At 32.9% G+C, this 18,313-nt stretch overlaps 1 protein-coding gene across 1 annotated transcript; it reads left to right on the top strand.

Annotated features, from left to right (window-relative positions):
- The first annotated feature begins 1,366 nt into the window (after positions 1 to 1,366).
- Positions 1,367 to 18,034, top strand: LOC134546156 (uncharacterized). Its single transcript, XM_063388719.1, has 6 exons — positions 1,367 to 1,539; positions 5,101 to 5,208; positions 5,430 to 5,528; positions 7,909 to 8,019; positions 10,530 to 10,640; positions 17,686 to 18,034. Exons 1-6 carry the CDS (start codon positions 1,461 to 1,463, stop codon positions 17,724 to 17,726), a joined length of 549 nt encoding a protein of 182 aa, XP_063244789.1. The 5' UTR covers positions 1,367 to 1,460; the 3' UTR covers positions 17,727 to 18,034.
- The last annotated feature ends 279 nt before the right edge of the window (positions 18,035 to 18,313 follow it).

Below are 18,313 nucleotides of genomic sequence, written 5' to 3'. Positions count from 1 at the left end.
ACGCTCATTACTCACTCCCTCTCTCACTGAATCTGTAACGCCAAAGATATATGTATACCTTGGAGGCAATCGTATCATTAAGCACAAATGTTAGCCCAATCCATAGAGATGTGTATAAAATAGAGAATGGAAGTTTAGGAATAGAGTATCATTTCAAATACCTACAGCTACACAAGTGGAACACGGAAGCCGTGGGATTAAAATAATTTTCGGTTCCCATATCCCTGCCCTGATTTGAATTTGACGCAGTTGTCGACCGTAACGACGGTGAGTAGATCATCTTGAAATGCTCAAGATTATTTTGAAACGCGCTGAACCAACATGTTCGTGCAGATTTACTGCGCCAGCGACGTCGACCCTGTTACACCTGCTTCCCGCTCTTAGCTTCACGGTTACCAGCTTCTTTGAGCAGCTAGAAGCTAGTTACCCTAGAAGCTAGTTACCCTAGAAGCTAGTTACCGTCGCTGCCTCGCGAAGCCGGGTGCAGAAGCGAATGCTTTCAGCGCCGCGGTTTCGAATCGCGACAAGCGAGCGTGGGAAACGTAAATTTTACAGCAGGGAGGAGGTCAGGCGAACCTGATTAGTTTACACGTTCACGTTTGCGTGCACGCATCACTTGAATATGCACGGCGTGATTCCCAACCAAACCGGCAGCGAACAGCTGGTGTTCGTTTCCTTAAGAGAGAGAAAAAGGACGAAAACAATTTTTAAAACTGTTTTTCTCTCTCTCTCTCTAAAGAGAATACCAAGTGAGCTTGCACCCAAAAAAATAAAATATTTTGAAAAACTAATTCCAAGTGAAATTTTACGAACTACTTGCAGCCAAGCATCAAATTTAGCTATATCTGATTTCCTACAACCCTGATTCTTTTTAAAATATAAATTTTTCTTCAGAAGTAATATGTTTGCGGTTACCCTTGTGTCCATGCAAATTTTTACAACCGTTAGTTCTATTCATTTTTGTACAAGAATACGTCTAAAATAAATTAAGGGTCTCCTTTTCTCAACACTCCTAAAAGAGGCGTTTTTTTTTTAAATGCTTATATCGGACACTAAAAAATAATTTATTTACAAGTAAGGCCAAACTCGGATTTGTCATGAATCATTTAACAAGTATTTTTGTAGACACTACTAATTAATTTTTAGCACCACAGAAACATTATGTTATCTTTATTTTAACAAAATATATATTTATACCACTAAGTGTGCGTGTAGTATTTGGATAAGCGGTATTGTGTTTTTCGAATTGTTGGATATGATTTGAATGTAACGCAGTGTAAACCGATGCTATGAAATTTGCCGCCGGCGTCATGTTACAAGCGCGCCGGTTATGAGGGATATCTCGCGCGCGCGTGCGGGGTTTCACGGCCGTAGTGTCGAGTCACTTGGTGTTCTTGGGTGACTTGGGGCGCGGCGCGGGGGACCCCGAGGCGCGGAGACCACACACCGCGGTGGCGACGATGACAGCGGGGCGACTGGCCCTGGTGCTGGCCGCTGCGCTCGTCCGGTGCGGCCGACTGCTCGCCCTGCCCGCCCCGGGTGAGCACATGAGCACATGAGCACATGAGCACATGAGCACATGAGTACACCATTTATTTTTAAACTCGTATTACTATTACAAACTGAATGAGTCTGCAACTATTACATACCATAACGAGTGAAATAAATACTAAAATTTTATGAAAAGCTTACTTTATTTATTTTACTTTTACTTAAATATGTATGAAACAATTTTGTTTTGTTGCACTTTAGGGAATAAACGTTTTAATTTTTATGTACTGCTAATAAATCTCAGTAAACCAAAACTGGTACTACCTAAGAAACTGGTACAAGCTTTAGGCAGCTTGATTAATGGTGCAGTAAATATTTTATGAAAAATATTTAAGTATGCAATTACAAAGACACAAATCTCCAACACTTGCAATTTATCAATACATTTTCATACGAAGTCTAAGTGTTGCTAAGTTAGGACGATTTTAATTTACGTGGTTTCGGTATTGTGTGTTTCTAAGTTACGGTAGTTTTTTTTTTGAGTTGGGTGTTTCTAAGTTGTGACTGTTCTAAGTTGTGTGTTTCTAAGTTTACGTGTGGGGATCATGAGCACAGACAACGCCACGTACACGTGCCAATGCTTTCCAAGGCAGGATGATTCCTGCGGTGGTTTGCCATCGCCTTCCGCGGTATGAAGGTGAAAGGGACAGCACAAACACCCTGTCATGAATCCAGGGAGAAGGTTTGGAAAATCCCCCTCCCCGGACTATAACCGAACCCGGGGCTGCTATCCCACCAGCCAAACACGCTAGCCACTGTGCCAAAGTGGGTGGACTAGAAGTGAGAGCCGGGTAGTTTCGTAAGTGTTTCAGAGCCTACTGTAATCTTGAAGTTCTTGTCACATTTATCTTCTCTGCGTATCCGTACGACGTTATATTCTAAAGTGTTTAAAAACTGAGCATTAAAAACATTTAAAAAAAAATTGGTTCTCTGTAAAGTCGCTTTACGGACGATAGTTTAACTTGCCAATGTCATAAAAAACATTGATGAAATGATTGCATACTTTTATGAATAAAATTTAAACATTTTTATTGAATTATCACTATTTTGTATGGATACAAAGAAGGAGTGAAATGAAGTCTGCAATTTAATTGATAAATTTACTTTTATTTGCACTTATTAATTCAAATATGTTTATTACTTTAACGAACAGATAATTTTAACTATAACTTTTATACATGTTTGCTACTTAACTTCTTCCAATCTGTGTTATTCTGTTAAGGATAGGACGATGATAGGAAAAGTAGGAAACGAATGGGAGTGTTACAAGTTTAATGTGCCTCGAAAAAGTCAAATCGATGGTTGTTCCAATCAAATGGAAGAGAGATTGATGCGGCGCAAGCGTACAATGAGCGTAACGGGACACAGCGTAAAGCGACGATGTGCGTTACGGGACACTTTTTAATTTGTGAAGCCGGCGTTCATCGATTTATTAGACGTTGTCACGTCAAAAATATTTTTTTCTCGCCTCTTTTATTATGGCTGATATGATTTAGCTGTTTTTTGTATTGAAAACATTATTTATAGGGTTAGACTTGAATAGAGGCCGTTTTAATTATACACTTAAGTAATTGTTTCTTAAATGATACTTATGATTCTGTAGGGATATTTTGAATGTTAAACGTTTACAGTGCAAGGCCATAGTGCATTACGGTTCTCAATAGTGGCCGGTGTTAGCGGGTTTGGAACCAATGTTGCTTATGGGCTCCTCGTACTTTGATTGAAAGGACAAAAAATGTTTTCAGGAAACTGACTTTTGCATTAGTAAGGTATCACCCGTGTAATGTCCAAAAAAAATGATTGTAATAACATTTTGTGTTGTCAACCTCCGAAGACAGCTTTGTAACATGGTTTACGGTTATAAGAGCAATAATAACACAATCAGGATGGATTTACTGAGAAAAAACATCAGTGTGGTGAATAAGACACCCCTGAATTAATTGAGTAGAAGACTTTATTTCCTTGTACCTTACAGAATTGTTAACTACGTAATCGCCTGATAAAATTCTTTTCACACATTATTTGCTTTTTAATAAGTACACTCCCCCACATACCATTTATTTTTAGACTCGTATTACTATTACAATCTGATTGAGTCTGCAACTATTACATACCATAGCGAGTGAAATAAATATTAATTTTTTTTAAAAGCTTACTGTATTTAATTTAGTTTTACTTAAATATATATGAAACAATTTAATTTTATTGCAGTTTAGGAAATAAATATTTCAATTTTTATTTACTGCTAATATATCTCAGTAAACAAAAACTGGTACTACCTAAGAAACTGGTACAAGCTTTAAGCAGCTTGCTCTCTTTGATTAATGGTGCGGTAAATAGTTTAAGTAAAATCTTTATGCAATTCCATTGACACAAATGAACACTAGCAATTTATCAATCAATGTCTATACGAATTTTTTTTTTTTTACATACATGAGTGGCTTTTAGAGAATTTAAGAAGGTCTCTGTCTTCTATTTTAGAAGACGAACAGCTTTAGTATATAAAATTAATGCTATAAAAGGTACTTTATAAAATTCCTGAAATGTTCATAACTTTTGTTTGAAAGTAATGGTAAAAACTTGGAAATCTTTTTATTTTGTCACTGAACAGTAAATTTTGTTCTAATCAAATAACTTGAACATGTATCTACATTTCTTTAACAGAATTGTACGTACTCAAAATTAGAAAAAAATTAAGATACCTAAATTCACATACCAACATGGATTGTTATTTAATACTATTCATACTATGCTTTGAACATTATTTTACAAGTTTATGTATACGATGATTGTTTCATGTTAACCAAAATGCTTTGGAATTTTTATTTTCTCCAGGTATCAAAATTATTGCGTTTTTATATTATGAGAATTTTTTTTTTATATATTTTGCGTTAGCCAAAAAGTGTAAGTAATTTCTTTTAAAATTACTGATATCTAACATATGGACTACGGATTCAGTAAGGGAATTGTTCTTTGGATTATTTTCTCAACGTTAAAAAAATCATTAAGAATTCTGATACATTCCACTTATAAATACTTCAACAAACAATCTCATTGAATGGTTGATGCTGACTGCTGTGGCATATAGATAAAACAATAACCTTGAATTTAATTTTCAGTAACACCTGTACAAAAATAAACATTTGATGCTGTAAAATTTATTTACTCTGCAAAATGTTTTTGTCGCACTAATATAAAAGTCGTAGTACCTATTGTATGATCTCTTGCAACGCAAATAAATTATTTTGATCTGGTTTCAAGACACCTGCAAGACGAATTCTTAAATAATGTGTTGTGGTACACTCAAAACTGGTATTCATAGGTAATTATGACAAAGTTTTACAAATGCCATATATATCATCAAATAAAAAATTATACATAACTTTTAGAAATGCCTAACCAACATAGATGAAGATTCAAAATAAGTATTAACAAGAAATTTATTCTTCAGTAGAATAATTAACTATTTTAAAATTAGCTAAAGTGTAATTTTATACACAATCTTAGTCTTGTTGTTAAAATATGTATGTATTGTGTTTTTTTTTTCAGAAAATCTTTACAGTCATTCAAATAAAGTACACATAGTTATGACTGAAGAACCAGAGCAGATAACCGAATCAAGTATACACTATAAAATAGAAACTGACTCCCTTTTTGGTAAATATCACTACAATAAGCAGCCTAATAAATCATTAAAAATTCATGCATGCTGTTAACTGAAAATGTAAAATATATATTTATCTTAAAAAACAGTTTTTTACTATGACTTATTTACCAGTAAAACATAATCTTTATTTTTTATTAAATTCATACCGTTGAAATATAATACAAAATTTTTACATTACTCCTTAAAGAGCTGAAATTGTTTATTTTTTCAGGAATGGTTAAGAAGCGTATTCTGAAATTCGCTCAAGAACCCAATAATTCAGAAATCATAAAAAATCTAGTTTTAAGAAACGAAGGTTTCTGCGATTCGGGTAAGATCTTTGCCAAATTGTAGCATTAACTATTACATCTAGATTTATTTCAAAAACACTTTATATTACAATGTTACAAATAAAGTGATCACTGCAACTTTATGATAAAAACCATTTATGAGATTTCTGTCAACGTTTTGGTAAGTTTTTTTTTTGATTATTACTTGCGTGGTTGTATCAAAGCACTGAGGTTAAAGTATTTTCAATTAGGAGAGAAAGATATTAAAATGTATTGATATTAGGATTTTACTTAATTTTTAGTTTTAGTCATCTCAACATATATTTAAAAATTATTAAAAAAATTAAGATAAATTTCTGAGATTTTAATTTATGAAGTGATACAAAGTGAGATGTATAATTCATGAGGCTTGTATTTTGGAGGACCCAGGTTGGAATATCGCCTGATCATTCTGGATTCGATTTACCACGGTGTCTCGAGGTTCAATCCAAACAGATAGTTTTTTTGCTATAACATCATGGCTGTTTCCTTCTTCAATTGGAATTAGTTACATCGTGCCATGTTGCCATTTCTTGTTGTTGACGAGACCTAAAGGCCAATAACAAAATCCACTATTTGCTTCAGAAAAAATTTTTTATTTTAAGTTCAATCTAAGGAGCAATTTATTTTATTTGCAAAAATTGTTTGCTCTGATAAAATTAATAATGAATTTTAAGACGCAAATAAACTAAATATTTTGAACTGACATTGGTTTAAATTTTTATGTTACTTTTACAAAATATTGTATTATTTACTAAAATAATTGACTTTAAAGATTTAACTTAAAGTTTTATTAAAATTTTCCACTAAATACAAATTCGCGGTAGCTCATTTCGATTTACTCATCAGCTGTATGTACTATTTTGTTAAAAAATATGGTATAACAACAAATGAAATAATTTTTATGCCTGATTTGCTGAAAAATATATATATACGATTTATAAGATTTAAACAAAAAAGTGGGATGCATACGATCAATAGTTATAGTAAGCAGTGTAGGGGGTAGTTGGCATTGGGAAATCTCACACAATATATTTTTCAGTGCAATAAAATGTTTAGTAAAATATTCATGCATAAAATGTCTCTTGCATGCGCCCCACGTTTTTCTTACAACTTATATCAAAGGTGTTTAAAATCAACAATCAAAAATTTTTTAGGACAATATATATGGTGTTAGGAATTTGTATGCGGTTATATATTTTACAGGACTAGTATAAATTATTTTATTGTTTTTAGTCCGTTTTAAAAACCTTGTTTATTAAATATTATGTTTTATTTAATTATTATTTTCCCCTTTTTCGTCCTATGTGTCTGAAATTTTGCAATTAATTTGATTTAATTTTTAGTGCAGATTAAGTATCTGATTTTATGCTTAAACCTGTCATAGATTATAATCAAAATTTGTAATTGTGAATTTAATATACCTGTAAAATACTTGTAAGGTTTAAAAATAAAAAATGAGGGGCGCTTGCAATAGATAATAGTAACAAAATAAGTCGTGACGAACGCACCAAACCACATTGCGTGTAAATTCAATGAAACGCCATCTATTCACGAAGTTCTAAACTAAAAACTTTCATCAGAATCATTAGTTCGCTAGTGGCCATGAGCTTTTCTAAGCGATCGGGTATGACCAATAAAGGGTAGGCAGTTGCCAGACCTTACTTTATGACGGTGTGGCGGACATTTCTCCTATACCTGTATGCGTGATATAGGCACCACCTGCGAATGCTGCGTCACGCACCCCGCAACACTGTATTGGTCTGCACTTAGCCTAATGCCACGAATCCGGGGGCTTTGCTGAACATAAACAAATTTGGAACGATAAAACAAACAAACTGAAAAAAGCGATTTAATATTGCATTGTCATACATTTATGATCTACGTTCAAAACTTCAAGTCTCTATCTCAAGTTATTTTTAAATCGATTGCAATATTTGTACCGGACATACAAACATACAAAAATCGAGTTAATAATAACGTATTAAAATGTAGTTAACCCTTATTTCATTTATTTAATTTAAATATGTATGAAACAGTTTTGTTTCATGGCAGTTCAAGGCATAAATGTTTTAATTTTATGTACTACTAATAAATCTCGATAAACAACTGGTACTAGCTTTAGGCAGCTTTTTATCTTTGATTAATGGTCCAGTATTATAATGAGTAAATTTATGTTGTGAATGTAAGCAAATGTTTTTACTAGCAAATTAACATTTATTAATTAAGTTGCCACAGAAATGGAGACTGACATTGAATAATATAATTCTAGGTAGCAGTTCCACTGAAACCCCCCAACAATATAATTATCTTAGATATTTTGTAAGATTGTTTCATAAAAAGTTTATTGTGATCTCTAATATCTGTTTGTCTTTTTTTCAGTCTCAAAATTATTTAGGAACTTTTTTAAAGCTATTGCGAAGAGAATATGGCCAATTATTAAAATCCTTTTGAAATTCTTATTGCAAAGTCTATCCATCGGAGAAAAACTGGGTACGTACAGAAAATTATTTTTTCAAAATATTTTGTGTTCCAGAAAGTCATTATATAAATTAGTATTATTTTTTACAATTCAGGAAATATATTTATTATAATCTATCACCAGTAACATACGTAAGTTAAAAATATCTTAGTGACTGTTTTTTTCAGTGCCGATTATATAGTTTATTATACTACAGAAATGTCCGGGACGATTTGTACAAACTGAAACTGGCTGTCGTCACCACAGGAACAAAACTTGAGCTCACTGAATAAACATTGAAGTCAGCTCGTTTCTAGCCTTTGTTCATCATAAGAGATCGATCGTTAAGGGTACAGCTGTAGCGTCCAGACTCTTACTCGAGACCGCGATTGTTAGATTACGGCTGTCAGGGGCAACGATTTTCTAGCAACGAGAGTTTTCCGCCCAAATTTCATGGTAAGCCCTGGAAGGCATCCTCAAAACACTATTGTATATTCAAGACCATATGGTCAAATATGAGATTGACTTTGGTGATAATAAAAACGGGGCTGTCTGTAAAGTCGGTTTACGGACGATAATTTTACTTGATAACGTCATAAGAAAACATTTATGAAAATTTTCTACTTTTTAATTTTCAAATATAATTAACAGATTTCGCAAATTTAATTTAGATAATTTGTTTAAATATAATCACGAACAATTAGTTTAAAAGCCCGCCTTAACCTATTTGATATTATAGAAGATTTTCTCGCATGGTGGTCGGCAGGTTCTTTTACGCTCGGCTCAGGCGGAACGTGACAATTTTTCGTGCGTACAGCCGGCGTTCATCGATTTATAAGACGTTATCATGTCAAAAAAATGGACGGATTTCTGGAAAAACCTCACTACGGAATTAGGAATACTTTTTTCAAACAGTACATTATTAATGGAAAATACTCAGTTTATGCCCACGTTTAGTTCAACTTCTTTAACGCATGCAAATTTATTTATTTAATATCACATCAAGTGTAATCATTAATTCACAATGTTGCTTATTGAGAAGAAATTTCGGAATGTTTCAGCTACTATAAGTATGTATCAACGTTGCAAATTTTACAATAAAAACTGGAGACTACTACATTCAAAATCCGCTTTATTCTTATTCATGCGGATGTAATTTTTAATATACTAAAGACAAAGTTATAATTTATTAATTCCAACACTGAGAATAAGGCAGCACAAGACATTTTGCAAGCATCGCTTACGGCCTATCTGCCAGGCGCGAGGGACAGTTGATGACAATATTAACAACAAAGCGTTTGGAAAATAGAAAGTTTTTTTTTTTTGCCGCGCGTCTGAAGAGTACTTGCAAGACAATATCAAAGAATTTGAATCATATAGCCTATAATTAATTTTACTATTTAATCAAGTTTCGTCAAATTGTAAACGATTCAACGTAATATTTGAATGGAATTTTTTTTTCACATGCTTCAATTTAAGAGTACCGTTCTTGAAATCTGAAGGAAAAAATTAAAAGTAAAAGTCTCTCTACGGTAGGAGAGCTTGTGAAACCACCATTTGGGCGTCGCAGGATAGCAACGTTCACCCAAAGATATCAAAATTTTACGAACAATATTTCAATATTTCAGAATGTAAGAATAATTTATTGCTCAATTTTAAACGCATTAATTTCGTAGTGCGTTGCCTGCAGTAGCAGTTTAAATTCCAATGCATTGTCAAAAATTCAATTTACCTACGGAAGAGAGGAATGACTGCAGTTCCAAATTATGTTCTCTGGAATTTTAATAGCCACCTAAAAACCAAAAGAAATTGGAGGGTTTACTAGGAAATGTATCTAAACGTTAGATCACGCGGTTCAACAGCTATGTTTGATAAATAATAATTCCGCTTAATAATAGTGCTTAAGTAATTAAAATTAATTTGAACGTTTGAAAAAACAAACTTTGAGTATTATTCGTTTCAAATGACACTGCCATGTTCGCAATCGCAAATTCAAACCGGTATTCAAATTAAGTAAATGGCAGATATTCTTGTAGTTTTACATTTATATTTATTATTATTTTATTTAATTTTAAGCATTTAAAAAAATTAAAAATCTCTTAATTTATTAATAAATTATAAATATTACTTCTGAATTTGTCTATCTACCATCAAATTAATTCTTCGGAAAGTTCCTCAAAAGTTGGAAGAGGCAAATATTTCTTATTAATGTACCTAAAAAAAAGTGTTGTTTAATTATAAATGTATAAAAATTAGTTAAAATCAAAAGTGTGCTGCTGAAGTCTCTTACATAACAATAGATCATTTCCACTTTGAATATCTGTTTTTGAACCTTAGCACAAGGGCCTGAAACCGATCAAGAGAGCAAGCATGATTTTTCTTGAAGTATGCATCTTGAATTTGGGTTTTGTTCACGAGAAAGTGAACGAATATCGAACATTTCTCGTGACTTTAGTGAGTCATGCAGACATCAGATGCAGTCAAACTTTTTGTCTTCTGAAGAATAAATTAAAGCTCGTCTTAAAGTGAATCTTTCTTTCAGAGACTGAAACAGTTGAAGATTCGGCGAAAACATCAGAGTTGGCCAGGACAGATGAAAATTTAAACACACCGAGGAAAGAAAGTACGATCAAGCCATCTATAACTGTCTCAGGTAAAGCTACTCCAAAAAAATAATGAATATAATAAACACGTTATAAAGAGATTATTTCTTGCTGAAAGTTTTTTTCATCCTTCAAATACATATATCGTTAGCAAAAACAGTCTTATAAGTTATTATTTTAAACTAATTTTCTTTGAGATAAGTGATTAGTAATATTACAAATTTAACAATTTTTGTGGAGTAAACGTCATACTCTGTAAAGTTCACATTTAGTAATAGTTACAAATATTTAAACAAACTTGGATTTTGATCGTTTGAAGAGAACTGGTTTTTAAAGTGGTCCTTTCTGATATCTAATCATTTTACTTGGATTGATTTATTTATGAAATTACCAATTAAATAGATCATCTCTCCTAGTCGGAAGATTTCACATCAGTTTGAACGTTTTATAACTCGTAGGAGTAATACAAAAAAATGTTTGTCTCAAATAATTTTTGTAGTTTTTTACTTGCATTACGTGCATTTATATAATCATTGGAAAGGAACATTTCGAATGACATTAATAATATTAAATACAACTGAAAACCATTTTATGTCCCACGAACATTAAAAAGATATTTTTACTCATTAAAATAGAAATTAAAATAAATCCTAGTACCTTATGAAAATTTCAAAATAAATCCGATTACTTAGTTTGAAACATTGATTTTTATTTGCTTGAAAAACCCTATTTTATTTTTAGAACTAAGAATGCGTATGTGCAGGAAGTAAATCATTTATTTATGATGATAGGCAGTCGTCAAGATTACTGTTCACGGATTATGCCATGTTGAAGACAACTTTTTAACGCATTTTCTCTAATGTCAAGTTAAATCTAATAATCTATATTTTCAGATTTTTTTCTCTCCATTTCACTAGAGAATTTAGAGGAAATATCTCAATAAGTGGGAAGATTTCTAAAAGTCTTGGGATGAATTCTGAAGTTTTAATTCGTACAAGCCTCGTAAGAAATGCAGTGTTTTTCTGAATAGAAGTAGGTTTTCGTATTCTAGTACCATTTACTTTTATTTCCCGCAACTTTATTGCCCAAAATTAAATCTGGAAATTAAATCTTCGAGTGATCTGAATGTGCCGAACGTAATTACTTATACAATAGCAGAGTTTTCACTTTTTTCCGTTGGTGAAAGACTTTCAATAAGAATTAAACTTCCAACTTGTACAATTGGTTGCTGTAATTCTTTAAATAGATTGAAAATAAAATTCGCTGCGTAAGTCGTACATAGGGCTAATAATTATAGAAAATTGTTTCATTTTATTCAAACGAAAGGTAATGGTACTTTTCAAATTAAGTAAAAATAAGATTCTTCTCATAGACGTGTAAATCAAAGATAAAAACTAATAACATTTTATAAAATTGCAAAATTTATTGAAGCCACAATTTTTTTCAGTAAAATTTATCTTAGTAACTACTTCAATGTTATAAAAGATTCTTTTTTCTAACCTTCCTACAGTTATTATAAAAATATGAAGTATTTTAAAATAATTTTGTTTGTAATCCTAATTTTATTTATTTATATTTTCTCATCAGAGTCCTTCGACACAAAAACCTCTAAAATATTTTCAAGTGTTATTAATGCAAACTTGTTTTGAAAATAAAATGACCATTTGAGTCATGTCCTACCAAGTAACTTCGTTTTTGTGCTTGTAATTGCCAACCAATAACCATTAATATTTTTGAAATAACACGCACGCAGTGATCTATTTTAACGAAATTTGTTTGAAATTTACACAACAAAGTGTAATCACCTTGCAGGAATAAATGTAAAAATAAAAATTATTATACTTAATAAACCAGTATACGTTTAATGTCAGTAAAAAAAGTGAATTTAAAGTTCAACATTCAATAAACTCGTAACATTTCATTGCATGAATATTTAAACATTGTGATTAATTGATATTGATATTGACAGAAAAAACAGTAAAAATTCGAAAAAAGAACTAGAAAAGTTTTTTTTATGGTAGAAACTAATTTCTAATTGTATACTGCAAAACTGCTTGCAATCGATTGCCAAGAATTATTTTGTCATATTTCACATAACTCCACAGTTTTGAAGACACTTTTATTCTTCATTACATGAGGAACATATAATAAGGTCTATTTTGACTAATATTTGGTATGTAGTCGCTGCTATTTTTTTCAGTAAGTGATTTGGGATTTTGGCACAACACTTTTATTTTTTAAATTGGAATTAATTAAATTAGTAATATAGTTGTAGGAAAGAGTGATATATTATTGTAGTAATATAAATAGTGTGTAAAATAAGAAAAAAATGTAACCGAGTCTTTCAATACTCACCAGAGATGTGTAACATCTAACCTCGGTAACGAGGTTTTACTGACATGTGTTCTCATGTATTTCATGCTGTAAATAAATTTATAATACGAAACCAAGACACAAAATTAAACATTTAATTATTTTAAATAATGCTGAGCATTCTAAAATACCTGATAAAAAGATGGTCGCTTTTAAAATTCCAATAATTCTGGATGAGAATTACATACATAATTTCTGCGCCCGCCGCTAGAATTCACTGTATGAATCGTAAAGTTACTCGCCATCGTTAAACGCAGGTGGCAATTAGCAATTAACAATTGGAAATTTTAAACTTTTAGAAACGGCTCCGTTAAAATCCCGGGTTTGGGCCTGATCTTCGAAAAATATTAAAATACTGCCCATATTAATGCAATTCACAATAAAGTTAGTACTTTAAAGTTTCCGAACACTTAAGATGTTTTACTTATATAGCATTATCCTACTAAAATAATAATCAGAAAAAATTTAAAATAAATATTATAACACTAAGTATATGTTAGTATAATTCTTTTTACTTAAACTTGCAACAAATAAATCTTAAACTTATTGAGCTGATTCAAAATTATTATATTAAAAAGTAAAAAAAAAAAAAACGGTGACGATATTTGAGCCACACCACTTGAGGTAAACATGCGCATGCTTTATCGCTATGCTAAATTTCTTACATTTTTAATTTTATTCAATTTATAAAGACATGCCTGGCTGATGACATTCATCACCAACCAGCCAACCACATTCCTTTATAGTTTGACAGTTTTATTGCTGTGGACCAATCTAAATAGTTTCAATTTTACTCCAATGCCTCATCCAGAACCCCTCACACCGTAAGCCGGGGTGCATACGAATACGCTACGGAGGTTGGCGCAACCGAGATTGTTAGGAACGTCGAAGAAGAGGTATGTTTTATAATCATTGTAAAGGCCAGTTTTCTTAGGTATTTCAAAACTTGTAATTACTTTTTAATATGGCTATTTCAGTTCACCGAATATATTCCATGGTAGTTTCACTTATCATAAAGTTTCATTTGGGACAACAATACGTTTGGTAGGTCCTCTAATTTTTAATTTAGTAAATAATATTTACTTCAGGACAGATACTATAATATTTATTACAAATCACTAACGATTAAATTGTATTACCTCTATACTGTTACGATTTACTGCGGGTTCGTAAAGGATAGCCCAATTAAAGATTTTTATCACACACAGTTTTATTTATTGCCACTATTTACATTACTAGCTAATAATCTAAAAATGCCAATTAATCAATTGTACTTAAAAAAATTTTTGCTTCCTCCAGTCACTCGTTTCTCACAATCCACACGCCTCGCTTTGCCGCACCTCGGGTGCAGCTCTCGCCGCAGCACCCCTCGTGGTCCTCCACCGCGGGACTCCGTCGCAGCACTCCACCGCCGCCGTCGCACTTCCCCTTCGCCAAAATCCCACTCGACGCCTCGCTCGAAACTTCGCTCGGAACTCCACCGCACCCACGACACTATCGCCCGGAACTGAACTCTTCGTCCTGGAACCTTCGTCCAGGGACTTCGCCACTCTGTCGCCCGGAAACTCCGCCGCGGGAAAACTCCCGACTTCACTCTGAACTCTCAACTGACTCTGCTGAGGCCGTTGTCCTCTTTTTATATATCAGCCGTCATTTCTGGAACTCACGAGCGCGGCTGGGGCCAGTCGCGTCATTCCGCGCCGACACGACGGCAGAAATCTCTCGAAACACGTGTCGGCGCCTCGTGTATGTAACTCCGCAGCTGTCAGGTTTCGGATGTCAAACTAACAGCGCCGCGCGGGGAGCTGAGTGCTGGAGGGAAGGGAAGCGGCGACCCAGGTGCGCGCGGCACATCTCATGTTACGGCGGCATGTGATGCAGCCCAGCTAGCTCTGCACCTACGCGTGACGTGGGCTTGCTCACGTTCGTAACTATACGTTAATATTATAAGTTATAATTGTTTTAGAAACAACGTGAAAAAGATTTCAGATAATGAACTATAATAATCTTCCAGAATTTATCACTGTAAAAATATTTAAATACCTACTTTTAATTTTAGGTTTGTAGAAATTTTTTTAAATGAAAAAAAAGTTTGATTTTAAAAAATTTACCTTTTTTCAAGAAATGTTTCATAATTTAATATTAACTGAGTGGTTATTGGCAGGTACAACGTGAGGCTGGAATTTCGTCTCGTCATCCTAGTATTAGGTTTTTCACGGTGTCTCAAAAACACGCCGATTTTTTTGACGTTTTCTTTTAAAATTTTACAGTGTAATGGCGTCCGCGAGCATTTGTTAAAACATTTTTGCTGACTAAGAGTAAAACATAGTATTATAATTAATTTATGGGTTTCAAAATAAACTGCAGTAGCAAATAGTTTTCTTAGTTAAACATATAATGTAAACATTTTCTGAATTATTACATACTTATTGTACTAACTGATTTATTAAAAATTTCATTGTTTTGTATAATGATGACAATATATTAAGTTCTATGGAGGATTTCAAATTGTTTTAAAGATTTTACTTTGAGGTACATTAAAATTTACATGCATAAAATATAATTGGTGTTCATACAGTTGGATTCACTGTTCATAATTAAAAAAAAAAATAATTGGTTTGATTTTCTGAATATTGAGGTATCTGAGGACTAAATTTTTTTTTGGCAGCTACAATTTTTCCTTGTTGACGTTTGAAAGAACTCAACATCAAACGTAATTTGAATACTTTTATTTTGTTTGTGTGTTAAAATGAACAATGGTATAGCCTACTATGCTTACTGCCTGCCTTCCAGGCGTCAGAGACTGTTAGATGACGACATACTTTGTGATGAGGCTTTTGCAAAAGTCAGTTTGCCTAACGGGAAGTGTTTATAATAATGGCAATGGTATGAAAATATCAGGAATACCTGGCACGGTTTAAAAGTACTGTCCAGAAAAGAAAAAAAAGGCTGTTTTTTTATTTTTTATTTTTAAACCAGGGAAGCGTAATCGTATACAACTTCATTCTTAAATCACGAAACCACAAAAGTAAATAAAATAAAACTTTTGAAAGATGTAATAATTTTATTTGAAAATATAGTTCAATCCCGCGTGTCTTTTAAGGATTAACTCTCGCAAATTTGCAAAGCATGTGAAGCCGCAATTTTGGCGTAGTAGGATAGCACGCGAAAACGTTGACCATAGAAATTAAATATTTACCGAACAATCTTTCATTCACGGCGGTGCTTCGCAGCTGGGGGGAGAAACACAATAAAACTGGCTGTAACAGAATGCATGTCTAATTTATTAGTTTCGCATGCATTTCGTTTTGCAGTGTGATGCCTGTTAGATATTCGGAATGTTATGTGGGTTGGTATTGTGGAGGGGGAGGGTATGTTATTCCGATGCGCTGCCAGAAATGGGTTTCACTTTGTGGAAAAGAGGAGCGACTGCTTTACCACGTTTCTGCTCGCTTAAATTTTAATACCCCGCGCGCAAACCAAACAAATGGCGCAGGTATCGGGAAAAGGTATCATCGCGGCACGTGAAGCGGGCAAACTGGAATGTTTAATAACAAACAAACGGTCCGGCTAAATAACAATGCTCACGCGTGAATCGGTTCGCTGATCTGAATTCGAGTGTATTTCGTTCTGCGATGGCTTCCGCATTTGGCACATGATACATACGGCCACGATAATTTCGCGTATTCACTTTACGCCAAGTTAGAGTAGAGCGTTTCGAGAGAAATATAGTTCAAACATTAAAGGTTTGAGTATTCTTTGCTTTACAAAGTATCTATGATGGAATCGTAACTATAACAACAGCAAATGTATTTTACCAAATATTTAAAAATTTTTGTTTTAAATTGGTTTTGGGTTGTGGTTGTTTAACAATGCTACTATTAAGACATAGATGATTACGTTAATATTTTCTAAATCACATATTTTAAAAAACTAAGAAAACCTCATTTTTTAAGTACAACTGCAGTAATATCTACCACTGAATTAATTTAAATCAATTTGTCTCTAAATATGATAACAAACAAATATTTCCATATTCAGCAACCTAAAACAAACAATTAAAAATTTAAAACAATTGTTTAATAAAAATCGTTATTCACAGTGACATAAATTTAACTGCTTTACCATATGACTTAGTAATATTGCAATTTTAACATATGTATCGAACGTTATCATTTAAGGGGGATCAGGCCTCGCCAACATGGATTTGTTACTTTCATTTTGCTATAATTATAATTTTGAACAATTTATCACAATTTTTGGCACGTAAGGGCATAAATCGTATTTCCCATACCTTCTATACCTTGTCGCGACCACATATTTACAAATAGGCTCTAGTCTGTAAGCGCCACAAGAAAATAACTTACTATTTCACGCGAGCGACTACAATAATCATGGTAATCACACCAGTTCACGAGTGTTGACTTCAAAAAGTAGCCAAAGCTAAGTCCTATGCAATTTTAAACCAAAGAATTTAAGTACAGGAGTTTTTTCGCAATCAGTATCGATATTTTGGAAATTGAAAAATGGCGAGGCCTCATCCTCATTTAGCTAAAACATTGCCCGAGAATTATTATGACACTTGTATTATTAATATAAAAGTTGGGGGTGTTTAATGAGAAAGTGAATGAAAATCGAAAGGACTCTTGTGATTTGAATAAGGTTCATTGACAAAAATGCAAAAAAAAAAAAAGTGCGTCTCAAAGTGAATCTTTGTTTCAGATGTCAGAACAGCTGAAGTAACTGCGGATGGATCAAAGTAATCGGAGCCACCGAACAGATAAACAATTTGAGACAAGAGAGTACGACCAAGCCATATACAACTGCCGTGGCTTACAATACAATACACTGTAAACCTTTTTTTTTTGAAATTTTACAAGGATAGTCCTTGTTGTCTCAGTTTGTAAAAATATCTCTAGTAAAATTTCAAGGCAGAGCTTTCTACCATTTGACTTGCAGCTTTACAAATAATATCGTTGGTAACTGAGTTTCCAAGGATTTACATCATAAAAAGTACTTAATATTTTTACAGTGTAGTTCTAAATAATAAGTCCTTAGACGCACCCCAAAAGTGATAATTTATTGCGAATGGTATTCTGAATACATGATATATATATATATATATATATATATATATATATATATATATATATATATATAATGTAGTATGCACGTCTCATGGACAGCGAGAAAATACTTGATGGATGATCTCCACTACAGTGTAAATGGAAACTGAAGGAGGGGGAGTCCTCTGCTTACAGCCAGGAACCATCTCAGTATTTGCCTGTAGTGATACAGGAAATACATGGAAAAACTAAATCAGGAAAAAACGTGCCCGTATTCGAAGCAG

This window comes from Bacillus rossius, chromosome 1 (genome assembly GCF_032445375.1).
Source record: "Bacillus rossius redtenbacheri isolate Brsri chromosome 1, Brsri_v3, whole genome shotgun sequence".
Taxonomy (NCBI): domain Eukaryota; kingdom Metazoa; phylum Arthropoda; class Insecta; order Phasmatodea; family Bacillidae; genus Bacillus; species Bacillus rossius.
Note: the sequence above shows the minus strand (reverse complement) of the source record. Positions and strands in the feature narration are given on the sequence as shown.

Bases quoted from the DNA above. Each gene is read 5' to 3' on its own strand.
- LOC134546156 (XM_063388719.1), top strand. From the start codon at position 1,461: ATGACAGCGGGGCGACTGGCCCTGGTGCTGGCCGCTGCGCTCGTCCGG. The intron at 5,209-5,429 runs GTAAATATCACT...TTATTTTTTCAG, and splicing joins AGAAACTGACTCCCTTTTTG to GAATGGTTAAGAAGCGTATT. The intron at 8,020-10,529 runs GTACGTACAGAA...TCTTTCTTTCAG, and splicing joins ATCCATCGGAGAAAAACTGG to AGACTGAAACAGTTGAAGAT.